Here is a 27,023-nt window from a genome sequence, read left to right as displayed (position 1 = left end):
CAGATCCATTCATTTTTAAAGAGTAAAAGTAATTTAAAAGTTCAACAAATAGGATTTTTTTTACTATCTTTTCCATTAATTTATTGTCCACAATGAATTTTATATTGTGAATTGCGGTTGCTAATCCATGTGTTTTCACGGCTCCTCATAAATTTCTCCATTTCTTGACCCATCAGCCTTTGGAGTAAAAGCAAATGCTTCCTCAAAGCCTGAATATATTACATCCTTTAGTGGCTCCTTAATTATATTAATTTTTAAATCATGTGAATAGGATTAAATGGCATGTTTTCTTTTTATTAGAACTGTGCTGCTTCTCTTAAAGCACTTTTTAATAGATAATAAATGTTATTCAAGCATGTTTTTGAACTACTCCACTAATGCCAATGTAAAGGTCACTTTTTGATATTTCTGTGGTACCAGCCATATAATGGGATCAGCTACGGTGACACTGTTCTGGCAGTAAATTAATGATGAATGTTGCATTATTCTGGCACTTCCGTGTTTAGAGTGGTAGCTTGTTCATAAGTTTCAGATAAATCACAGACATATCAGTGATTAATCTGAAATTCATCTTTTTTCAAGTTGTTATTATTTCTTACCATGCTTTCTTTGAAAAAAAACATCATTTTACCATCAGTAAGCCAGGATCCTTTGAATAATATTCTTCCATCTCCCTCTGTGTTGAAGAGTGACATGAGGTTGCTTACTGCTTCTCTGAAGTTTTACTATTCTCTTTGAGGGCCTTCTTATATCTAGGAAGCAATCTTCCTTGGCCTTTTAATTTTTTATGAATGTGAAGAAGAAATATTTTTAATATAAATTTTGCCTAGGGGATTCTTTTTTTCTTAAATCTGTTTTCTTAAACCTCTTCAACTAAAGATAAGTCTGGTGTCTTTGGTGTAAACCACCCTAGTAGTTCCACCTGGATGGAATAAATGAGTGCTGCTTTGGCTGAATTTCTGTTAAAGAGGTTTTTGAAAGTTTAACTGAGCTATTTTTGTTTTGTTCTGCAATATGCCTGCATGCTGAGCGTCGCAATAAGGCCATAGCAAAGGAGCAAAATGTGAAAGCCAATTAAAAGTCTGAAGTATAAATTTTAGCTTATTATTCTGTATTTCATTTCAGTCATTCTTTATTCAAGCTATCGTACCTGTTTTTAGCTGTTATTTGCCACATTCCCTTTTACCATCTTTCTCTATATATTATCTTTGCAATGATGCCTGATCACTAGAACGTTTTTATTTTATTTTGGGCCCTAAAAACCTACAATGCAGGCTTTAGATGGCTGAGCTGTGAATGCAAGAGCCTGAGGATATGGATCTTTGCTGTATTGTGATCAGGACTCAGTTGCATGGGTAGGTACATCTGTGTCATATGCAACTAGGGAGCCTTGATGTGTTTCCTGCTTATACATCGCATGGGTCAGGGCCAGGTGTTTCCTGCAATTCTTAGTCTTCCTACCTCCGGTACCCCTCTGGCCTGTAAGCTGAGGGGTATGCACATGTGCATCCTTTCACATGACAAAAATGAAAAGTTTAAAACTACTTTCAAAAAGTTTTGGTTTGCTTTTTAGTCGAAAATAAGTGTCAATTTGATTTTATGTGGCTTTTACTGCTTGCCTAGTGAAGGTACATAAAAAGTAAATATATCTCAAACACATATGTATGTGTGTGGTTGTGTGTCTTGTACACAAGTTTTTTAAAGTTTGTCAGTTTTTCTTTAAATTAAACAAATGATACTGCTCAGCTGTCACAAGAGATATTAAGAGGGATGTGAAGGATGCTGAAATTAGACAGCAACTAAACATTTGATCATAAGGAAACTTTCCATGCAATGAACACACTAATACTACTGGGTCTCCACTCTTCAGAGGAGAAAATTACACAAGTGGAAGAACTTTTGGGAGAGACAAATCTTCCCTTAGGAAAAAGGGATCTTTGGAGATTCTGGTTTTGACAGTCAGAGAGGGGAAACAGTCTTACATCCAGTATTTCTGGGAGTTGAGAAGTATGCATAACTAAGAGTTTAAAACTCAGATTCCTGTTCATGGTAAAATGATCAGACTGTCAGGGAAATAATGCTCTACAGGTGTGATGGCACTGGATAGAATGATTTATGTCCTAAAAAATATAAAATTGATATGAGGAGACCTGGTAGACTTTCTTTATTGACCACTTACAGTTGTAGGACGTAACTTAGGATAGCAACATTACAAAGTCAAGAAAAGTAGACCTTTTCAAAAGATCTGCTGTCCAATATTGAAAGTCACTGTACAAAGCTCTTCTATATAACATAATATACAGAAAACTGAGGCTTGAAAAGTAGAATCAATAATGTGATTTTTCTCTAGAAATTGCCTTATAATTGAAATCGAATATTTGAGGAAGACTGTGTTCCTCAACTATTACTAAAAAAATGATGAGGAATGTATGACATATTGTCAGTGCTGTTCTTTTCTAAATTTTAAATTTGAAAAGATGATTTACAGAGCAATTCTGAAACAACTGAAAGATGCAGCTCTTTAAAACTAACAATCATACCAAAAAAACAACCAGAAAAATGCAAGACACATTTTAGCGCAGTGATTTAGGCCAAATCTTTTCTGGGACTCCTCTTTCTGTACATCCATCAGGCAAATTTTTGTTGCCTAAAAACACGGATTTTGAATAAATTCCATGTACAGTAGCAAGTGCTGTTGCCTTTGGTCCCATGAATACGTATTTTTTAACACACTTGAACTTGGACAGTTTTCTATCATAGGTAGCAAAAGCCTATGTACTATTTACCATAGAACACAACCTGCCTGAGATGTGCAAAGTAGGGCTTTTGACGGTCCTTCCCTGCCAGGAACACCAGTGGGACTGATGCCCATTGCCTGTTGTCCCTAACCAGGTAGGAGGCCTATCAGCACCATCGCATATGCGAAAGCATAAAATGTGAATCGTTAAAGCCCATCACAGGAAGAGCGGAGGGCAAGATGCAGAGATTTGCTGCTAACAACCCAGTTAGTTATGGGTACACAATCATTCAGAAAATACTTTTAAGAAGCACATTTTAGATTTCCAAGAACGTAGGTTGCTGCCTGAATATAGGCTAGATGCCTTGAGGAATCACTCCCTTGCCATCCTTAATTTTTTACGCATCCTTGTGTTGATAGGTTATGAAGCCTTTTCTGGCTGTCACATATAGTCAAGAGTGATTTGTTTGTTCCTTCCTCCTTTGTGCCACCATTACCAGTTTAAGTAGACAGTCAGGTATGGTATTACAATGCAGATGTGGAAGTCTTACTCTGGTCTGGTTTCACACTGTGACATTGAAATGAGAAATATTTTTATGAACATGCTCGTTTAATAAGTTGTGTCAGCTAAATCAGTGTATGATTTTAACACTAGGGTCCTGTGGCTCCTATTTGAATAATTCCAGTAAGGCCCACATTGTAGTTAGATTTTAATGATGTTTTGTACTCGTATAGCAATAGTTGCAATAATGCAATTAATATGCATTAATTACTGTTACTCTGAACCAACCACAGAGGTGGCAAAGGAGAAAGTGGGGACAATCCCACAATGGTGACATGCCCTTAACAAAAATTATTTTCAAAGTGGTCAGTACAGGCTCATTTAAATCTTACCAAAGGGGAAGGATGTAACATTTTTACCCTGGTTTAACTCAGAAGCATATGAATTTGGGCATCTTTGATTGCCTTGATGCAGATAAAAGGGAAGTGGGGGGAAAGAGGTGGATTGTGGCAAGTAGCTTACAGAAAATCTAGACAACATACTTTTAATCTTTGTTTCCCTGGATTCTACGCACTAGAGAATAACTCACCTGTTTGATTTACCATCATGTTTAAACAACTGTCAGGGACTTCAGAAAGCTATGGTTTATATCAAAGCATGATGAAGTAAAATTAGCTTAATTGCTCAACTGAGGAATCAAATATAATAAAATAACTAAGGGAGGCTTACAGGTGAATTCAAAACTAGGCTTACACAAAAATGGAAAATATGCAGAAGGATGAGCTAATTCCATGTCAGAGCTGCATCCATTTGCTAGGGGAGCTTGGTGATCAGTTCCCATAAAGAAATATACGCAGAACTTCAGCTCCCTGCCTTGCTTTGTTCTGATCTAAAGAAATATCTGAAATCACCCAAAGTTTAAAAAAAAAAAAAAAAAAAAAAAAAGTATTGAAAGTCTACATTCCTGACCATTCATTTATTTGCATTAGATGTTCCAGCCCATCTATTCTGTTGTGCTCTATATGTTCACTAGAGACTTAAAAACATACTACTTAAATATATTAGGAAACCAATGATTACTTTAACCAAACAAAATGATGACTTTTTCTTTACTGAATCCCTATCCAGAAATGTTTCTTACATCTTATGTTAAGTAAGGTGATTTACATTCATCGTATGCACTGTGTGTAGGCATTGGTTTGGATCCCAATTAAGACTGACATTTAAGGACATCTGTGTGGGTGTGTGCTAAAAAAACCCAATATTTGTTCCAAAACTGAAATAATAGGAGATGCTGGTGACTCTTCTTACCTGTGAAAAAAAAAAGGGAACTCCTTAAGCTCAGAACATGCCTTTTGTTACAGGGGCTTTGTTTATTTGCACGTTTATATGAGGAAAACTGCAAAGTTACCATTTCGGTGTCTGTGATGACTAGGAAGCATCACTTAGTGCTCATACTGTACCTGTCTAGTTACATGAATGTATGGAACCGGTCACACTCCATGTTTCCTACAAAACGTACATCAAATTTCATCAGCTAAGGCAATACCTTTCATTTATAATTAATAACCTGGTACGTAAACCTTGCTTACACTTGCAGTTGGCTATGTATCCTAAGTATTGCTATTCAAAATGAAGACATTTTAGTGAGGTTTGGAGTAGATGAGGTACTGCTGCGAGGGAAGAGCATTAGAAATGTACTAAGCTGTTAGAGGTCTACAGATAAACTGTGACCTGAGGAAATACCACCGTGGAGTAATGACAAGCTCAGGGTTTGTTTGCTTGGGTTTTGTTCTACCTAGAAATGTAGTTTAGTTTAGATTGTGTTGTGTTCATGCTGTATTTCCAGGCAAAGAAAGGAAACTATGCTTTCCTGTGGGATGTGACAGTGGTGGAATACGCCGCGCTGACGGATGACGAATGCTCTGTGACAGTCATTGGAAACAGCATCAGCAGCAAAGGATACGGGATAGCACTCCAGCATGGAAGCCCCTACAGAGATCTTTTCTCCCAGAGGTAAACTGAAACAAAGCTTGTTTTCTAGGATTCCTCCCTACAACTAGTGACCATTTGTGGTTCACATTAATTTTGGCAGTTATTGAATAAAGGACAGTGAATAAGTGACAGCAGAGAGGTTATGAGTTCCAGCTTCAACAAAGCTGCTGCTTCTGATCCACGTGCATCTGCTTTGGGAGGAGGACACTGGAGGGGGTGTGTGGCCTCACATGTCCAGGCAGCACTGCTTCTGGCAGAAAAAGGACTGATGTCCTCAGAGCTTTGCATGAGCTAGGGGAGAGATTGAAGAGAGATATTTGATTCATGCAACGTTTTTCAGGCTATGAAGCAATGTGTTGCTCCCTACAGTAAGCAAGTAATAACACCCTGGTTTATCCTTTAGGGTGGAGAGACAGGTCGAAGGCTCGCAATGGTACAAGAAAACAAGAATTGCTAAGTATTGCATGGGATTGCCAAGACTATGAGACTATAAGACTATGCCATTTAGTGATCTCCGAGCTATCAGCTAGGAATATCTTTTTCATGTGAATGTGTACACTGAAATGAAGACATGCAGTTGTGCAAGCATCTGTGGCCTTAGCAGAAGGTGAGCGGGTGCTCCGCTCCAGGCAGGGTGCTGAAGCAAGATTTCCTCATCTCACTCCTTCTTTATAAAAAGGAGTAAAACTCCAGCTGAATAAACAGACACAAAGCTGCCTCAAGAGAAAAGGTTGTTAGTAAACAGCTAAAACAGTTATCAAACCAAATCCAAAATGAATCATTCATGGAGAGAAGGGACACTTCACAAGAGGCAAAACAATGATTAATTAACAGCTGTTAACAGAGTAATTCAGGCATGAAGTAACAGCATTGAAATAAAATCCTTCTGCAAACTACATTTGCTGAAGTAAATGAGTTGGTCGCTGCTTAAACAGATTTTTATTAAGTGGCGCACAAATAGTAGCATGTTTAGTCTCACATGATTTTGAAATTATTGTGGGAGAGCAGCAGTGGAGTGGGTTGAGTATTTTGCTAGTGGGACCAGCTGTTACAGCTGAATGTAGCCAGACCAGCCATGACTAACTGGAATATAGTGATTTCCCTTGGAAATGCTTCTTGCATTGGAGTGGAATTTTTGACAGTCTCTTCTTTTTCTAAAGTTACCCATTGGACTTTACCCTGCTGCTGTGAGTAGAAAGAAATCCTGGTATAACAGAGTTTCAGATGAAGAACACTACGCAGTGGTGGTGGTGGGATGGAGTTTTGAATTGTGGGATGGTATATTTAAGAGTTATGTGTGACACACAGAAAAGACCAAAAAAAGGTGAAAAAGTACCATTGAACATAATACCTGTCTTTTGAAATTTCTGCAGGATCCTAGAGTTGCAAGAAAGCGGAGATTTGGATGTTCTTAAACAGAAATGGTGGCCACGGATGGGACGTTGTGACCTGAATAGCCATACCAATGCACAGACAGATGGGAAGGCACTCAAGCTTCACAGTTTTGCAGGCGTTTTCTGCATTTTAGCAATAGGCCTTCTTCTTGCATGCTTGGTGGCAGCATTGGAGTTGTGGTGGAACAGCAACCGTTGTCATCAAGAAACACCGAAAGAGGTCCATAACTTTTATTCTTATCACAATTAAAAGTAGAAAACACAAAAGAAAGAGAGAGCGAGTGGAAGTTGTGGGATTTTAGGTGCTCTCATACAATAAATTTGATTTATTTTGATTCACCATACTAAGCTTTGCATATAACTTTTTGGGTGGTTGTTTCTAAACAAATAAAAAAAAAACAAAACAAAACATGTCTTTTGTGCACATGGAAGGTGCCAAACTTACAGCCCTGGAGACTAAAGTCCTCTATTTATTTATAGAGCAGATACAGCATGGGCAGCAGCAGTGCAAACTTCCCCACATTGCCCCACCAATGTGCCTCAACCCTGACCTGGAGAGACCACCTTTAGGGGTAAGAGAGTAGTTCAGAAACATGCCCTTGGCCTCTCTGCTGTGGGTGATGAGGAGGCCAGTCACGGGCACCCAGTTGGGCCATCTGTGGTAATGTTTTCTCTGATCCGAGACCCCATCCATTGGCTACGAGAACCATGTCCATCCTGAGCAGGCTATGCAGCTGCCAGCCAGCTGGTAGCTCATTTCCTTCATGGCCGACCTAGGCTGAGTTTTAAGAGGTACACAAGCAATTAAAAATAAACCAGCTAGTTATTAATTGAATAAGCCATATTGCCATGGCACTGTTTAAATGCTTCCTTTCTTTTGAAATCAGTTTTATTTCTAAAAGTAGGAGCCTCTGAGTAACATGACCTTCATATGACATATTCTTCCTAGGAAAGTACATCTGAGAATTTCTTGGTTTTGAAGTTTTCATGCACAGCAGTGAGTAAGAGTTAGCAATGCTATGATAGAATAATCAGTCCATGCTCAGATCTGTCTTGCATGAAGCCTGTATTTGTTTACATAGATTAAATGTTTAACAAACTAACCTCTTGTAATTTTGGAGACACTGAGGTATTTGTAGGTGCTTTCATCTTGGAACAGATGTTTGTTACAAGCAAATAATAGCAGCGAGCTGCACTACAGCTGGAAAATAGTACATAGCCCATCAATTCCAATCTATGTTTCTCAAGTTGCCAAGAGTACTACACTAATAGACATACCTATCACCTGTAAGCAATTCTGGCAAATGCGATCTGAAGATATATGTTGCCGTCTGTAATGTTGTGAAATATTTATCAGTAAGATTACATTCTTCTGAGTTCCTGCTTCTCCCATTTGAATTCATCCATCAAGTGCTCGGTGATAAACATCTGTACCATGTTTGTGGGACAAAGCTGCAAAGTCACCCGTCTGTGGCTCCACAACATACAACAGCGAAAGGGAAATTTTGGCAAAAGTAAGCAAGTCTCCGCTTTGCACAATGCAGCACTCCAAAAGCAGGCACAGGGAGAGCACGAGTAGGTACTCTTATGGATGCTTATAAAGAAGCTTTCATATGAACAGAAGCGCATATTTAATTGCTCTTTGGTTAAATACGGTAGCATTTTGCCCTGCTGCCTTGTAGAAGTCGCTCTTGCTGTAATTCCAAAGGCCCCACCCCACATTAGCATTGCTAAGGCCTAAACCCTAGCAGTGGATGGTTCACTGCCCACTGTGAAAGCCCGGCAGGGCAAGGGGCAGGGAGGTTGTCTGAAGCATCCTCATGCTGTGTGTGCACAAGCATTCATCTTGCCATACTCGGCAGTGCGTTCCCCTCTCTATGCTCAGGGACTCGCCTTTGTGCATCTTTGTAGAGTGAGATGAGAATATGCCTCAAAGGCAGTTTCATATAGGCAAGGTGAAATAATTCATTCTTTTATTGCAAGGAGTTTTAAATACCCAGTTTCCATCTCAGAAAAAGGATCTGTCTTCCTGAGTTTAAATATTTTCCTTTTGCCCACCCCCTTCACTTCTCTTTTTATAACTGTAAGAAGGATTCTTACAGATCCCTGCCTACCCCGTCCCATCTTTTCTGCCCTTCCCGTCCCTCTCCTCCTCCTCCTCCCTTTTCCCTCCAGCGCGTTCTCGATTAGGGTTGCTCTGTACATCCTCTTTTGCAGTTTCTGTGACAAACAATAGAGTACTTTCAAGCTTCCATTTTTAAAAGTATACTAAAATTACCCATGTGGTAAAGCTGGACTTGGGAAGATCACCCGTGGGGGGGGCTGGGTCTGCCCTTAGGGCGCAGCTGGTCTGGGTTAAGGGAGGCAAATTAAACTCAGGCACAGCGCACACAAACAGGCTCGGAAAAGGTCAGCGATGTGAGTGCTACGGAGAGAGCGCGGACAGGTTCAGTGGGAGCCCTGGCACAAGTAGGTGTTAAGGTTGAACGAGAAAGTGTGTGTTCCTGAGGAGTGGACCCGGGGATGATGAGGGCTTACAGGCCGAGCCAGCCAGGAGGAAAGCGTAGGGAGCGTACGTGAGGCAGGTGGGATGGAACATAATGAGGGGTCCCCGAAAAAGGTCAGCTGGGTGCAATGAAAGGCAGGCAGCTGGAAGCACCTTTGGATCAGGTCAGAGCAGCCAGAGGGAAGGGCGACTGCCGCCCAGTGCCATGGGTGGGCAGCGCCTTCTGGGATCCTCTGCTTAAACGTGACACAGCCACGGTGTTGTGACGATCTGAGCTCGTTTCCTCCCGGCCCCTCTGCAGATCGGCCCGTGTAACGCACTAACCGCAACCTGAGCTCTAAATGCGTGCCCAGAGCCGGCCCAGCCCCGCAGGGCTGCTAGCTGAGGGCCCTGGCCCTGGCCCGGGTCCCGGTCCCGGCCAGGGGTCCCAGCCCCAGGGCCCTGGTCGTAGTCCCAGTCCCGGCTGGGGGTCCCGGCCCTAGGGCCCTGGTCCTGGCCCTAGTCCTGGCCCTGGTCCTGGCTGGGGGTCGCGGCCACAGTGGCTCCGGGCCGCGCAGCGGGCGGTCCCGGGGTCAGCGCGCCGCCTTCCAATTGGCCCGGGCGGCCGGGACCCCCGGAAAGCAGAAGCGGCTACGTGACCGGTGGGCCCGCGGCTAATGGCCGCCCACCCGGCGGGACGGTGCGCAGGGGGCTGCGGGTAGTGGGCTGGGGTCACAGTGACCACAGCATCCACTTGGATAAATTAGCAAGCGAACGTAGCAGATATTTCTTGGGAGGTTAGCGGGCAGCAATATTTTATTTATGTACTACTAGTGAGGAGGGATTTTTATTTATGCACTGCTAGTGAGGAGGGATTGAAGAGGGATTGTTGATGTCCGCTGTCATTAAGATAGGAAACCAAGTTTCAGAAGAGGTGGTGTAGATTGGTTGAAGTTTTTCAACGTATTCACCAGAACCAAGTTTCAAAACTTTGGGAAGGACAGGATCCAGGGATGAGGGGAGTATTGAGTCCTGGAGACTCCTCTGCTTGAGTCAGGAACAGTGGCTGAGCGTTGCTTAGGGGACCAAAAGCAAGAAGAAGATTTGATCTCCGCGAGGAGTGTGTTCGGGATATCCCATTTCTGTCACTGGGCATTATCCAGCATTTCTACAGCAATACTCATAATAACAGAGCTACAGCATGCATAGCACATACAGAACATTAAAATCTGCCTTTTAGCTGCACCTGATCCTCCAGCCAAGTCGTTAGTTCAGTAACAGCTGCAAACTTTAGTCATGCTGCTGATTTTCTGCTTTTGGGAAGGCTTTGGTAAAACACGAATTCTGTGATGTCATCAGAAAAATGTGGGAACTGGAATATCTTCCAACCATTTTCTTCTGTGAAGTGCAGAGCTTGTGGAGGGTCACAGAAAGGGCTGATTTTCTTGCAGCCTAAGATTAGACTTTGGTGTCGCCTCATCCACAAGTCACCTCATGAGGCAAAGGACAAGCAGGCAGTGTTGGGCTTCTGTGTGACCCTTACCCTGTTAGGAGCTTTATAAATCCATTGTAGAAAATTACAGTGGATTCAGGATCAAATAAGGAGTTGCCATGACTTGTAGAGCCCTCGTGTAACATTCTGTCTTTGGCTTGACCCACTTGGTAGGCTGTATCATGCCAACAATTGCCAACTCAAAAACCAGAGAGATGTTGGGAAGATGGATGCACGACTGCTCTGGCAGATTTATGACAGGGTTGGACGGCCATGCAGCTTGCTGGAGAGAGAGAGAAAGGATTTATTTAGAGACTGGCATTCTGTATGTCAAGGGTCTGCGAAGTCTGTGGCTGGAAGAACATGCACAGCCTTCATTAGCATTGGAGAAATGTTTTCAGCTGACATTAAGGTGTTGATATTTGCCAGTTTGTTGTCTTTTTGTCTTCCACTTTATATTCCTTTGGCTTTTTTGGGGGGTTAGCCTGAGCCAATGCATTGAGGTGTTCAAGGACTCGAATGTCTGTGTGGTATAAATCACAACTCTTAATTACAATGAGTGCGAAAAACATAGTGTTAACTATGTAACTGGGAGGAACAAGAAGCCTATCTTTTGAAACCCAACAGCGTAGCTTGGACTTTGACATGAAACTGATCTACATTTGTAGAGACTTTAGTAGGAAGACCTACGTCAGACAGAGACTACTTCCAACTAGAATATTTTTTACATTGGTCACAGATGAAGAAAATCTGCCCTACTCAATTAAAAAAAACCCCCAAAACTATTGTTTCTACCCATCAAGTCAGTTAATTAAGATAAACCTCCACAAAAGATGGACTTCCTTTTCTTTCCCAAAACCATGGTTGCCATTGGTTCACAATTCTATCATGCACGGAACAGTGAGATTTCTTGCTAGAAGAGTGAAGGCTGGGTTGATTTTCAGGATGTTGATACAAGATATTTTTATTCTATTTGAAGCAGATTTGTAAAAATGTTTCTAATGAGTTCTGCTGTAAAAGTCTTAATGTTATTCCTTTTAATTCTTCATTTAATCCTTATCAGATCAGATTAACAAAAGAAAGATTAGCTCCGACATCAGGAAAAAATGTATACCTGCAACACCATGCTGCATTCTTCTATTAGGGCTCAAGTTTGTAATCTCTTAAAGTTGGAAAGATATATAGAAAGGTTTAAATGTCATTATTTTCTTAACCAGGAAAATTTACATTTGATCATCTTTTTCAAATCAGATTTTGTAGAATTTACAATCATCCTCTCCTAAATGTTGTTAATACCCAGCCATCCTATACCCAGAGTGAAATTTAGCCAGCTCATACATCTATCTCTATGTGTTAAAATCTTAAATTTACACAGCTGCTACTCAGCCTGCAATACTGATACCAAATCTTTTGACTTTGGTAAGCTTCAGAAATTTGGGGACTTGTAAAATAAAAAAAGGAAAATTTATATTTATTCTAGAATCTCTGTTCAGTTACTCTATGTCCCTTTCGAATAGCTGAGCAATCGGATAAAGTTATTGAAACCTGGTACCATAGAAATGTTGAGCTTTCAATAATTATCTCTGGATTTCTGTGTCTTTTGGTATGAGACCTATGCATTTATTTCATGATATCAGTAAGCTATATAATTTGGATCATTTAACTGCCAAGGGCTTTGCCACATTATGGGGTTGTTTGTATCTTTTATTCCATTTGACAGACTGAAAGACAGTTTTCAAATCTTTGTTGTCATTATGATCAAGTGTAGCAGCTTACTGCGATGGACTCGCCAGCATCCTCTGTGCTTTATCAGCTACGTCTTATTGTGATGTACTATTCCCCTTGAAGATTATTACTACTGAGATCTTTTCAGAACTATTAAGAAAGCACCTCTAGTTCCTCTGTGTACTGTACTCCAAAACAATGAAAACTTACAAGCAAAGATAAAATATCGTATTAGTCATGGAAAGAAAGTTAAATTCCCACATTTTTTCACTGTGCACAAGATGTATTCACTAAAACCAAATCAACAGGCAAACCCACATCAAAGAAAATTAGTCACTTATACAGGATGATTTTTTTGCTGGGAACTGATATTTTTTGCATCTTCCATAAAAGGTGATATTGATTCACTTATTGTTTATAGAGCTCTTGAAAGACAACGTTACAATAATCTCAAGGAATTCTTGGCTTGATTCTTTCTTAGCTCAGATAATATATATTATAAAACAGAAATGTATTTTCTCCAAACCGGCTGTGCTACTTCTAGCAATGTGAGTGTTTCAGAACTGTATCTAGTGTGTTTGCAATTTTGTAGTGCATGAAGTTTTGGGGGTTTTTACTGGTTAAGGAATAGCATAATTTTCCACCTCCTGAGTTGCTACTAGTCATTGCCTCATAACTTGTTTCAAATTTATAATTCATTAACAATTACAGTCTTCACAGCTTAGTTTGTGATTTCTTAACTTTCTCATGCTTCTGCAAAATCATTTTATTCAACAGACTCTTTTCACTTTTCTGTTCTCACTTTTTATTTTTAAATGATTAAAAGGGGGCAGCAATTCAGGTACTGTCCAGAGTGGGAGCAGACTTGTGTACTAGTAACTGCATCTTATCATTCCTGTTTTCTGCTACTCCTGGCTTAATAATGTTTTAAATGTTATTGAATCTCAAAAAGTCTAGACTCTGCAATACTTGCTAGCTCTATAGGGTAGTGGGAGGTAGCAAAATTACTCTAAAAATCATCACAAATATCTTGGCAGTATGCAGGATGAAAGAAAGAAAACCTGTATCTCTGGCCAGGGCAGCCTTGTATGATCTGCCTTAAGTTCCCCTGTTTCCATGTTTGATGATATGCAAATTCCAGCCTACCTCAAAAATCCATATTTCCAGCTTTAGCAGTCATTAAAGTTACCCACTAGGACTCTCCTCTGGTATTAGAAGACTATGAAACCCACTGTACCGTAGAAGTGGAAATAGAAGCTAGCAGATACGAGTCCAATGGATCAAAATTTGTCACTGCTAAGAATTGTGGTTTGCACCGTATTCATCTCACTTAAGTTCTCCAACCAGATATGCCATGGCAGTCAAGGCTTCCATACCTTCAGCATGGTGTCAGCAGCGTTGGTTTTGATTATTAAAGAATCTTATGCTTTCACCATTATTTTCACTTTCCTTGTCTTTTTCTTTGTCACTTCATTTACCTTGTCTCCTTTGTGGTGTTATCTTTTTATCTGACAATTTTATTTCCCCCGGGATGGTTCCTTTTGAGAATGAAAGGAAACATGAGATCATCAAACTGATATTTTATTTTCCCTTCATTGCATGTCCTCTATATTTTATCCTGTTTTTATTTTAAATTATTTTTTTCTGTATTTTTATGACATGTCTGAAATCTTTGTACATTTTTTGCTCAGTTGCATATAAATGATCATTTGTTTGTATCACTGTATTGTATTCTACTTTTCTAAGAATAAATAAAGTTTTTTGGGGAAAATAAATCATGCAAACACTGGCAAAATAATGCATTTTAATGCCATCTAGAAATTCAGTTTCAAACTAGCTTTGAATATAATAAGCTAAGAAACTTCATTTAACTAGCATTTTTAAATCGGCAAAGTGGTGTTAGGAATCAGTCATCCCAGAATGCAAAGTTTAATGTTGTTTGATGATGAAGTATAAACTGGAAGAATCGGTTAAAGGAGGGGGGAAGGGGGAGGAAGGAGGAAGGCATAATATGTAAATTACCTTATACAGAAACTGATAATAGCTGGAAGGGCATCTTAACTAACTCAGTGTTGGCTTTTTACATGAGTGAAGAAACAAGATTTTCTCCTTAGAGGTCCCTAGCAGTGAAGCAGATACACTCTAATATCCGGTCACAGTGTGCTCATCGAGAATCCAATGAAATCAGTCAACTCTTGCTATTGATCACCTTAGATTTAGGTCAAGGCTATAATGGATTTAAAAGTGACATGTCAGCCCCTGATTAATGACATTGGGCCCAGGCTTCTGCCACCCAAAGCAGTGTTGAAACATTCAAGTTTGGTTCCATCATATTTCCCTAGCTGCAAGGAAGGGATTTTTGTGTTTGGCTTAATTTTTGTCTCAGTCATATAAGAAACCCTGCTAATAGGATTCTTAGGGATATAATCTGGATTTACTTGGCATGAAACTTGGGGGGGGGGGGGGGGGGGGGAATACTGAACAGAAATAAGCTTAAAAAATGAGTGTTGCCATGCGGGGAAGTCAGAAAGAAACAACCTGTTTAAAGTTCCAGTTTGGTAATGAATTAAATACTTGCTTAAATTGGATTACATCACCTATCCCAGAGAACTTCTGTGGCTGCTCATGTGCTTGGCATGAGCTTATGTGTTTTACTGAATTGGAGCCTTAATGCATGAGATTCTTTTAGATTCTTCACACAATGTTTACAGAGCTAATGTTTGTATATTTTATCTCAGTCTGCAGTGGTATTTTAAAGTTGACTTTTTGAGGGGGGGTTGAATGTTCAGTAATAACGAAATCAGTAAAAGTTTAAAATAAAAACCATAAAATGTGACTGTTTTCTCAATATTTTTTTTACATTTTTGTGGTTTGTAAAAATGCCTTAGACCTTGATCCAACTAAGCATTTAAACATGTACGTAAAATTAAAGAAGGGTTTGATCCTGATCTCACCCAGATCACCTAAACGTTTCCATTCATTTTACTGGTGTGGGATCAAACTTGAGTTGCTTTGAAACCAACATGTATTAACCATAAATTGGCAGTTAGGTGTGCATTAAAGTGATTTGCTGAAGATTGAACTTACCATACAATAATATTAACAAGCAATTTATAAATCTATTTATCCATTTAATTAAAATAATTTTATAACACCTGAAATAACCTGTGCTCAATATCAGCAAACTATTAAGGAATCACAGGTGCTAATATTGTGGAAAATACATAGAAAAAAAAACCCCAACAATTTGATGGTTTGGTTATGATTTTCCTTAAGTTCAGAACCTTATTTATAGGCACATATATAGAAAAGACCTACTTGGACTTAGCCAACATTAGAAGTACTATTTCTTCAGAAGTATTCAGCATCTAAGAGTTCTCTTTTGGGAAACTGGTGGCCAGATTTTTATTATGCTGAGCTATTTTAATGATTTGGCTGGCCATGTCTTTTCTCATGTTGAAATAGGAACTTGGGCATTTTCCAAAATATAACCCTGAACGGGGGTGCAGAAACCTTTTCAAAATTCATTTTTTAATTAAAACATTTCTGGCTAATAGTCAGGAGTAAGAGTTTTCTAAGGCTTTCACATAGCTGGAGTGGAGAGAAGAGGCTTTGCAAGACAACTGTTGCTGGGCATCACACAGATTGTAGAAGCAACTCCAAGTGTCTCCTGTGCCAACTCGCTCTTGTGCTCCTGGCATAATAGGAAAAAATGGGAACTTTTGAGATTTGGATTTGACTAGGCTGGAATGGTGAAGAAGGATGATGATAGAGCAGTCTGTTATGGCTGATGCTCCAGTAGAGTAAATCAGACTGTTAAAGGGTAGCATTGCTTTGCTTTGGGCTCAGTAGAGTGAAAAATTACATCCCTTATGGATTAGATAATAATTTAGGATTAAAAGCTGTGTAGAGCAATGTAAAGAATCCATGAATTTTTAGTGAGTTTTGGAACCAGAACCTTCATGAATTTAATCTTTACTTCATAAAAGAATAATATGTCACTTCACAGGGTCATTTTAGATGTAGTTGAATTTTGAAAACACCACCCTCTTCGGGGCCATCCTCTTGGGTTGTGGTGGCTAGAATTTGCTATTTCAAACCAGAATTGTAAGACGTAATAAGTATATGTTTGCTAAAAAGAGTGAAATATTAATTACATTTTTAGCCTCACTATCTTGATCCTTTTTTTTCTCTCCATGTCTTCCTTTCCCTTTCTATCTGGAGATGGCCAATGATGTGAGGTTGGGCCTCAGAAGCATGGTGAGAATTTATAATAAACATACAGATAATTGGTTTGTTGTTGAAAATGCCTGTACAGATGAATCCTTGCTAGTTTTCTCCTCATCTTTACCTCTTTCTGGAACTTCCCTTGAACCTAACCTTTGTGTTGTTAGAAGTGCCTGTAACGACAATATATGCAGTGTGTGCACAGTAAAGGTTTCTCCATGTGCAAATTCTCCTTTCTCCTAAAAGAGTTCCTTTGCAGAGACATTGGCATGCTCATCAACCAGCACTCATTCAGTACTGCATTTTGCTGCTTGTGTTGAAAAATGTTTCTTGGCATTCTCTTACTGTCCTGTTTATTTTTAAGCTCATGAACACTGTGGAAACATCTGTATAATGTGAACCAGTCATTCATTTTCTTTGTAGTTGAGTTACCAGCTTCTAATGCTTGTGAACCAAGGTTGGTAAGGATTTTAAAGCTTGAATACCTCAGCATGAGGCTGAATGTCCCCTTTCGTATGGAATAACAAATGAGGATGCTATCACAGCCTCTCAGCCTGCGAGTTTGAGTCTGTTGTTGGTTGTAAGGACTAGCCAGTGTTTCTCTGTGATTGCACTTAAGTTAATGGATTGTGATGAAAGTGGGAGCAGCCCACTGCAAGAGACTGTGGGGCTACCTGCTGGCACCTAATGTGCAATGCTTGTCCCATTGGTACTGTGCCCTGCATATTTATTCACACAGTGCCATAGCATGTGGATGCAGTCGAAGAGAAAAAATAAAACACGCACAGATGTTCAGCTGGTTTAAATTGGTGTGCATTGTCAGCTTCAACAGCCTGGTGGGGCATTTACTGTCTGGTGCATTTCTGGACAAGGCTCACAGGCTCAAAGCATGGGACAGTTAAGCCACCTTAAGAATTAGATCCCTGGCTAGATGTGATTTCAGGTTGGATAAATCTAACCTGGGTAAGGGGAGCAATGTGAGTGTGGGAAGATCCGGACTGCTTCCTGAAGCTCCTTGCTACTTGTAGCAATTCTGTATCAAGTCACTGTTACTTCATTGATCTCTAGGGTTTTGGTAATAGTTTCTTACTTTCACCAATTATAGGTATTTTCTGGCTGTGGGTAGGTGGGAATAAACATTGGCAATGTATTTGAAACAATTTTCTATCACATTAACATCATCTTTGCAGTATTCTGTTCTTTCTCACTTTTTTTTCAGGTTTACTTAAAAGGGAAAAGAATATTACTGTCTCTTCATAAAGGAATCTCTGCTCTCTGGTGAAGGAGAGCATCTCCTAGTGAATAAGGTGGCCTCTTGTACATAATTTTTTATGAAGTTTTGTTTCTTTGAAGATGATTACACATTGAATGAAATTAATATATTGCAAGCTTCTTTCATTTATTTTATCCTTTCAGTTGGATAACAGTCCTCAACTGGACCTCAACTGATATCAGTCTCAATGCATTCTCCTAACAGCTGTTTTATGGATGATAGCTTAGTTAATTGCTAATTTAAAATACATGGTACAGTTTCCACTTATGAGACCAGAAGCTTGATTGCAGAGTTGGGCCTATTTATAAAAGTAGCTTTCAAGTAGATTCTCGAGGTGCATCTGTACTTATTTCTAATAAGATACTGTTACGGTCAAACTGGCATCTAGCAGAGTACACTCAGAAACCACTCAGCAAATTTTATGTAACATTAAGTGCTATTTGACTAGGTCAGTTGCCTGTGTTAAATTAATGACAGCAAACATATATCATCACTGCATCTGTTTACACGTCTGTCTGCATTTCACTGCATTGTCAACTGTGGAACCTCTAGAATAATGAGTGTGGCAAACTGAGTCGTATTAAAAAGGGGTTATTTGTATTAATATAATACCATACTGTGTTGTCATTGTTTTGCAGCACATCTATTACATATATCATCATTGCTTTTTCTTCTCGAGCAAGGCAATTATGTCTGGTTTTGCCACTCTGTCAGAGTCTCCTGGAATAAATTAAAATTTCAGCTTTATGTATGCAGTAGCTGTAGCTGAAAGTAATGATAATGACCCTGGGTGAATACAGAATTTCAAAATAATCTTAAACAAAAGTACATATGCAGAGCTGCTGTTTCTTCATTTCTCCTTAACAAGCTAAATATTTGAGTCCATGATGTCTGAAACCCCATGGGCAGAAGCTGGCAGCTGGGTGGAGCTGTGGGTTTTGACGCTGAGCTAAGAAGAAAATAGCCTGTGGGTACCTGAGCATGGAAACTTAGCTCTTTCAGTTTTGTCTCTCTGCTTTGTTTTTCAGTTATGCAGTATGTCTGTCTGTGCATGCAAGCGCCTCAGACACTTCCTTTCTGCCTAGCTGGGTACATGTGTGCCTTCCATCATCTGTGTCTCATTACCACTGATACTTGTATTTTTTACCATGTGTATGGGTTAAGAGGTGTTTTATACGGTTGGTAGAGGGACTGGCATGTAAGCTGTTCAAGGTCAGATGAAGAAATGTGTGTCTGAGGCTGGGGCTTGAATCAAATTTTGAACCCCAGTCCTAATCACAAATTGTCTTTATTTTTTTTAAATAGTTCTTTCACAGAATGAAAATGTAATACTAACTTTTATGTGTTGGTTTAATTCTCTCACCACAAGATAATCCTTCATATTGTCACCGAAGACAGAAACAAACAAACAAACAAAACAGAAAAGCATCATGATTGATGATTAAGGCTATAGTACTTTAAAAGCATTTTTTTCTGCATATCTCCTGACGCTTAGTAAGAGCTGCATTAACAGGCTTTTAATACTTGGCACAGTTATCAGCATCTGACTGGGAGGTATTGACGCATTCATGATAGTGCCTTGGTGTATGTGCCTGTCTGCCCATATTGGCTAAGTTTCTGAATTTTTAGTGCTTGATATTTAGGGTCAGGACCATCAGTCTTTATCTTATCCTCTAGCCTAGCGTGGTTTTATTTGCATGTGTGGGATGCAGATGCAACTTATCACAGTTTTGGTGTAGTTTAACATCAAATTTCTGCAGATATTTGGCCCTCCTTTTTGGACATTTGTCTCCCTTTTTGGCCTTACTGAAACTGCTTAATCAGCTTGCAACATTTTTATCTCCTCAAGTGGTTTCTCTTGAACTTTGTGATAAGATCAGAGAAATCATGAGTAAGAACAAGAGGCCACATTAGTGTCTTTAATAAAAATATTTTTCTCAGAAATCTTCCCTGTGGAAAATCCCAACCATTACAATCCTGGCAGCTGAACAGTATCACCTTGAATTAATTGTGTTTAGAGTGATCTAGGCAATTTCTTGAAAACATCAGCCAGTAGCTCCTTTCCAACACTCAGTGAGATGTCTCTCATATTTGATAATGTTAACTGACTCCAAACCTCCCAGGTAGTTTCACATTCTTTCAGTCTGACTGCCCACAGGTTTTTATTAGAGCCCACTGTCAAAAGTTGCAGAAAATAAGCTAGAAAAAGAATAATGGTTACTCTGTAAATCATCCTGTCTGCATTTATATCTTGCCATAATTTCTTTTGCCACGATAAGGCCAAACTTGGTTAGTCCTGAAAGGACCTGTAGTTTCATCCAGGTGCGGTTGTGCAGGATTAGTATTTCCCAGATAATTCTGGTGAGCATCCTTCAAAGCCACACCAACAACTCCCATGGTGTTCTGCTGTTGGTGATATGCCATTGAACCTATCGCTCATGATTAAGTGCTTGGGACGTATCAGAAACATACCCTTCATTTGCCCTTCCAGAACTCAAACTCATTGGGGAAGAATGACATTTAAATTGGTATTTATGAATTAGATAATTTCCTGACCAGAAGCAGTGTTCGGTTAGCTGTTTTCCTTAAGCTTGAGGAGGATAAGCCTGTGTTTATAATTAATTTTCCTTACATGTGATATTTTTTCTTCCCTTCACTGATTAATTTCTTCAGCTGATCTAGTTGGAGTACAACATTAATAGTGAAAATAGAATTATGAAGGTAGCAAAGGAAAAATATTTTATCTCCTTCTGGCAACACAGGTGTATACATTTATTCAATGTAGCTATATATGAAAAGTGAAGTTGAATTGGCAGGAAACATCTGAGATATGACATATTTATAACATTAACTAAGTTTTACATATTAAGTACAAAAGAGAAAGAGAGGAAGCCTTTGTGTCACAGACAATGAGGTATTAAGTTTGGAGCTCATTCATTCAGCTCTGAAGAGACCTGAGTGGAGCTAAGTGAAGCTGATGCCAGAAACCTTTGTGAAGAGAAGCAGTAAGGCTTCCCCCGAGGGGCTTTCCTGTGGGTAAGGGAAGTCTCTGTGCTGGAAAACCGGCACACCAGCCTCCACTGTGGCTCCTGGTTTATCCTTCCAACAACAAGGTCTGGTGCTTCTGCCATGCCCGAGCTCCAAGCTTCAATTTATTGATTTCTAGTAATTTATTAATTTTAATTCGTTATTTTTTTCATAGATGAATGCAAAAATAGAGAACAGTTATGGCATTGGAAACCTTAAAAATCTTTTGCAATGCTACATAACCATTTCACAATTCAGGTGACAAAGCCTCAGGAAATGAAAAAAATGCAACTTAAGTGCTTAAAATTATAACAAATGGCTCATATTTAATGAGAATTATAGAGCTAAACCCAAAGGAGAACAGTGAACAAACAAGGGAGCAAAACATCATAACTTTTACGATTTGTTTTTCTGGCTTTATTACCATTTAACCCTTTTTCCATTTACCTTGTTATTTTTCAGTAACATACGCTTTGTTACTGAATTTTCCAGGAGAACAATAAAGGAAAAGAAAGATGAGATTTACAGAATTTACAAATTCTGAAAACTTGGCTTGTCAAATAAAGCTATCCCAAAACCTTCAGTTCTGGAAATCTTGGGATTCAAGGCAATCTTCTTGTATGTAACAACAGACTAATCTTTTCAAGGGTTTCTAGCTTTTATCTTAGGGTTTTTTTAAAGCATTTGAAAAATCATTCATTCAGCATTAAGATAGTTTCATACAAAGCTTGACATTTTGTTATTTAGCTGCACTTCATCTAATAAGACAAAGGCAAGAACCTTTAAAAATGTGGTTTTATTATTCCTCAGAGACAGACTTGTTTTTCTTAACCTTTACAAACAGTTTATTTTAACAACAAAAAGAAGGAATAACATGAACTTCTGGGTTCTTGGAAGCCTTTAAAAAGTTTTCTCTGATCTTAATAAGGCCAGAAAGTTGTCCTTAATGTTGAAGAAAGAAGTAGGCAAATGAATTCCCCACCCCTACCTCTTAAAAGAATCCCAAGCATTTACTTCTCTGCTAACTTCATAAAGTGTTCTGTTGTAGATAAAATGTGATGTCTGTGTGTAGGAATTATGTTTTTCTTTTTCTTGATAAGAAAAACTTTAGCACAGTGAAACGTAAGGTTATATTGTGAAACCTAAGCAACTGCAAATCCACCGTTTACTTGAGGAGTGCTGTCCCAGGGCTGGACTGTGCATAATAGAAGAAAAGAGGGCAATCCTGTCAGGCCAACAGAGGAAAACATTCCAAACAAGGTGGTCCTTAATAACCCCTCTGGTCTGAAGCAGGAGATGGCTTTTAAGAGCATCCCATCTGTGGCTCTTCATGTTTACATCTTAAAAGAGCTAAGCTAAATATAGAACCAGGATTAATTCATCCTTTGAATTTTATGACCTATTGTGCACGGATGCTCCAAATGAAGAGCACACTTCATTCACAAATGTATTTTTCCTTTGCAAACAGTTAATGACTGCATGTTGCAAATATTGAAACTCTACCTTTCCCTCTGGCTTGGCTAGTTATCTCAGTCACATTGTATTTGTTCCTGTAGCAAAGCAGGATGGAATGCCCTGAGAATGTGCTTGCAATCAAAAAATACAAATACAATTTCGATGTATATTTTCACCTGAAATGATCTGAAGGAGGCATTAGTATTTGGCAAAAGCTCAGAAAAATGCAAACGAGTCATAAACATTTCTCCAAAGTCTTATTTAGGAAAATTTGTTCTAGTATTTGCTCAGTTCTAACCTGAGTTCTCTACTTTTTTCTTATTTTGTAGTAGGGGCTTAGCAAGAACATGGGTCCCAGAAAACTGGAATGCCAACCTAGGTGTCTAAATCAAAGCTAGCAGCATTTTTAAGAAAAGAAATAGTACGGGGTACCTAAAGAAGCATTATCTAATGGGCTTCTGGGAGTTAGCTTCCTTAGACACAGATAGCATCATACGTGGTGGCAGCTGAAGTTTGTGGATAAGCAGAACTTTGCAGCAAGCTTTCACTGGCAGACAGCTGACAAAACCGCAGCAGTAGGCAGCCAGACATCTGTGCAAAAGCAACCTGCCCATAGAGGTCGAGCCCTTACTCCCAACAGGGGATAATGTAAGGATACTTCTCACACTCGCTCCCACTCCACAATTTTACTTCAAGGAATAGAAGTAAATAAAATTATTAATTAAATCCACGTAACCCTCTGGCCATTGTACCACAAATCCTTAATTTACCTAGTTACAGAGTTTATGGAAGAACCTCTGTGTTATCATCTAACTTAATGAAAAGCCTGACAGGTCAGGTACAGCTGTTGGCAAGAAGGACTTAATGCAGCTGCAGGGTTTATCTGGTCAAGTATTGTGTGGTCTCTTTCTGCCACAAAAGTTTGGGGTTTTATTTATCGTCCATTGATTTCCTCTAACTCCAAATTATCTGATTAGAGGATTGCGCTAAAAAAGCAGTATTTTCAAAAAACCAGTTTGTTTCTTTGGTGAGGAAGGTGATATACCCCAGGTTTCTGGGAGCTCCAGTGGGATTTTGGTGGATTTGTGATGTAAATGAAATAGGAATTCATTTTCTACTGATTAGCAAAGGAGGTGCAACATGCAGCTCAGCCCTGTAATTGTTGAACAATTGTACTCCAGTTGAAATCAATATGGATTTAGCCTAAGCTAAGGACAGTGGTTTGACTTCATCATCATGTAGCACTAATTCATTTCCAAATCCACAGTGATCAGCAAATCCAACGGTTCTTGAGTAATGTAGAAGTGGTGTTAAATCACAAGGCTAGAATCAAATCTGTAGTTGACATTGACTGGAATCAAGGGCTTTGGAGTTGACTTGTCAATTTACAGGTGAAAGCAAAGTTGCATAGCACTGGGTACCATTGGAATAATATTGTAATTCTCTGTGCTCCCCCTGAACACCGGTGGCAAAATACCATGAGGAGTGGGTGGCAGTGGCACCTTATACTTCTCTGTTCCCAGAGCCTAGTTTTTGGCATGAATCAGAGCAGCTGTAAAACTGCTGGTGTTGGGTTTAACCAACATTTAAGCACATGTTGATCTGTGGGCAATCAGGAATTACTGGTACACAAAAGTTTGAGGTAGTCCTACTTCTTAGGCTGGAATCTTGCTGGCTGCCTAGTGTAATTACAGGTTTCTGTCAGACCAGGGAATTTCTCCAGTTCCAGAATTGGTGGGCTTTTATAGGTGCTTTGCTACTAGTCTGCGGTATGTTACACTTGCATCAAATAACTACAACTGCGGATCATATCTTTGCTTTATGAAATATACAGAAATGATATAATAGAATATCTTTTTACTGGCATTACAATGCTAGCTATTAAAATTCAGTCATACAGCATCCCAGGTGGTTGACTTTACCCTGCCAGTTTTGTTGCTTTCCAATTTGAGCATCCTGAATGCTGTGCTGAGGTGACAAACAGCCCATTGTAGGTCTTTGCTGATTCAGGTTTTAAACACAGCTACTTTTGCCATATTTCCGCATGAAAACTAAAATACATTGAGTAAATGGTCCCAAAAGTCCTGTGAAGAGACCGCTCTGGGAGCCTTAGGCCACACGTTCTCAGAAGATGGTGATGCATTTCTGAAGACTGGCGTTACTTTCCCAAGCTCTGACCACAGACAGACTTTTACCAGATGATGTGTCTAGATGGCAGGCAGCTTACAGTTGGTCACACAACTGTTCAAAACACAAATGAGTGGTCCCCTCCCCAGGGCTCCCAGTGTAGGTCTTTCTCTGGAACCTCTGTTCCAGTAGGCCTATGGTCTGTGCCACATAGGTGACCCAGAGCTTCCTGCTGGGAAGGGAGGACTTCTTCACCATCACAACCCCTGGCCAGTAGATTTTGGCACATGAAACAACTGCCCTGGAGTCAGCTAGGCTGTGCACAGAGTTTTACTGACATGTTCCTTAGAAAATGCACTGCAGCTAGATGAGACGGTGGTGAGCTGTCTTGTGGTTACGAGGTGGCGAGCTGCTTGCTGGAATCTGGAGTCCCAACTCGCTTGTTGCCTGCCATGTGCTTTTTTTCTGGGCTTGTGCAAGGTGAGCTAAGGGCTTGTGGGATGTGCTGGTCCCTGGTGCCAGCTCCTGTTAACAGAAGCAGAGCCATCTGTTTACCTCCAAGGAGGACGGGATTGACAACATCACGGGCTTTTGCAGGCTGAGGTTGAGGTGGTGTTTTCTTCAGCGTGTGTTTATCAGCTGGAGATGTTGGGCAGACCTCAAGGTTTTGCGTAGGCACAGATGAAATCGAAGCAATGTAATGAGTGAGCAGCAACTCCTGTCACACAGAGGAAGTGGAGGGGGGCCAGACAGGATTAGAGATTGTGTTTGGACTGATTGTTCTGGTTTCTTCCTCACTAGGACAAAGAAGTGAACCTGGAGCAGGTCCATAGACGCATGAACAGTTTAATTGATGAAGACATAGCCCACAAGCAAATCTCTCCAGCGTCCATTGAAATCTCAGCCTTGGAGATTGGTGGCATGCAGCCAGCTCAGACCCTGGAGCCGGTACGCGAATACCAGAACACGCAACTTTCTGTCACCACCTTTTTACCAGAACAGACAACTCATGGTGCCAGCAGGACACTCACAGCTGCCTCTGGCAGCAACCTGCCGCTGCCCCTGAGCAGCTCAGCCACCATGCCCTCCATACAGTGTAAACACAGGTCGCCAAATGGAGGACTATTTCGTCAGAGTCCCGTGAAAACCCCGATCCCAATGTCATTTCAGTCTGTGCCAGGGGGAGTCATTCCAGAAGCAATGGAGCCCTCGCATGGAACATCCATATGATGAAAACAAACAGTAAAACAACCAGCAGAGCTTTTTAATACAAAATTTAAAAGAAACAAAAAAAACAAAACAGACTCCTACATTTTTCTTGTATATACCTGTAAATAATGAAAGAATGAAGTGGGGTAAAAGTGTATTTTGAATATTCCCAATTTTCGAAGTCAGTAAAAAACAAAACAAAAAACAAACAAAAATGTATGAATGACTTTGTAAATTTTGTTCTATATGAATAAAAAGGCAAACTACTTGTGATCGTTCTCAAGTGCCAAAGAAGACCAGTTACTGGGACCGAGGGCCGTACATTTTTTTCCCGTGGATTTCAACACTTATTCCCTTACAGTTCTTTTTTTGTTGTTGTTTTTTAAGAGCAAAAACATTATCTGTTTCTTGATAGAAAAGTTCACCATGCTCAGATCTCTCCTCTCCCCAGAACCCTATTTTATAGTCAAGATGGCAATCCACTCGGAGAATTTAACAGCTGGTATTAGCATAGTAGTAACAAATGTGTTAAACATGAATTGTAACTAAAATCCAACAAACAAGCAAACAAAAAAAGAGAACTTTTTCCTTCTAACAAGGTTTTAAATTTCCACACAGTTTCTAAGTTTAAGCACAGGATTATTGAATTGGGTTTTTACGTGTCTGCTGCGCTGTGTGGCTCTTTTATTTAACCTTCTCTGTTTTGTTATATATATATATATAAAATAGATATTATATATATATTATATATATGACATATATATTATATATATAAATGCTTTGATAAACAAAAGGGTTTAGGTTAAGGAGAAAGCTTTTAAGAAAAACTGATCAGCTCTTTTTTGTGTCTTGTGTACATGACTGAAAACGGGGAGGAACCAATGCTGAAAGGAGTGAGACAAGGAAGAGCTTTAATGGGCAGGAGTTAATGGTGTTGCAGTGACTGTGCCCTCTGGTGCCATTCTCTTTCTTTAAGATTTCAAGGAATTTGCTGCATAATGGATGCAACACGCTCTGTTGAAGTCATATCCCTGAATGACAAGGCTAAGCTCATGACTATAAGCACAGCTCTGCTATTTTTCCATTGATTTTGTAAAGAGAAACATTTTAATGGCTATTTCTATAATCTTGGTAGAAATGGCTGTAAAATGCCTTTTTTTTTGTCTGTGAAACACAAAGAGAAGACAAAGATAGAGCAACACGACTAGCAAATTTAATGTCTCGTTCTGCAAATATTACCAGTGCAATTTCATATGACAAAAAAATCAAACCAAAACCAAACCACATTGTTTCCTTCCCAAATAGTAGTTTGAATGCCCAAGATAACTGATCCGGCCCTCCCCTGCCCACTGTTGCTAATGGACCATCACTATCT

At 39.6% G+C, this 27,023-nt stretch overlaps 1 protein-coding gene across 6 annotated transcripts in view; it reads left to right on the top strand.

The window, feature by feature from the left end:
- GRID1 (glutamate ionotropic receptor delta type subunit 1) overlaps nt 1–26,324 on the top strand; it is a 555,275-nt gene extending 528,951 nt beyond the window's left edge. For 3 of the 6 annotated variants that reach the window (XM_049810876.1, XM_049810874.1, XM_049810877.1), the window contains 4 exons: nt 5,089–5,255; nt 6,608–6,848; nt 16,555–16,590; nt 25,241–26,324. In XM_049810876.1, the coding sequence (XP_049666833.1) occupies nt 5,089–5,255; nt 6,608–6,848; nt 16,555–16,590; nt 25,241–25,669 (873 nt within the window). In that variant the 3' untranslated portion in view covers nt 25,670–26,324. Of the gene's footprint in view, nt 1–5,088; nt 5,256–6,607; nt 7,201–10,779; nt 14,224–16,554; nt 16,591–25,240 lie in introns of those variants that run through there. The other 3 variants (XM_049810878.1, XR_007507329.1, XM_049810875.1) reach the window with 3 other exon arrangements.
- Nucleotides 26,325–27,023: the final 699 nt, after the last annotated feature.

Source organism: Accipiter gentilis, chromosome 9, assembly GCF_929443795.1.
Source record: "Accipiter gentilis chromosome 9, bAccGen1.1, whole genome shotgun sequence".
Lineage (NCBI taxonomy): Eukaryota > Metazoa > Chordata > Aves > Accipitriformes > Accipitridae > Astur > Astur gentilis.
This window is presented reverse-complemented; position numbering and strand designations above follow the sequence as displayed.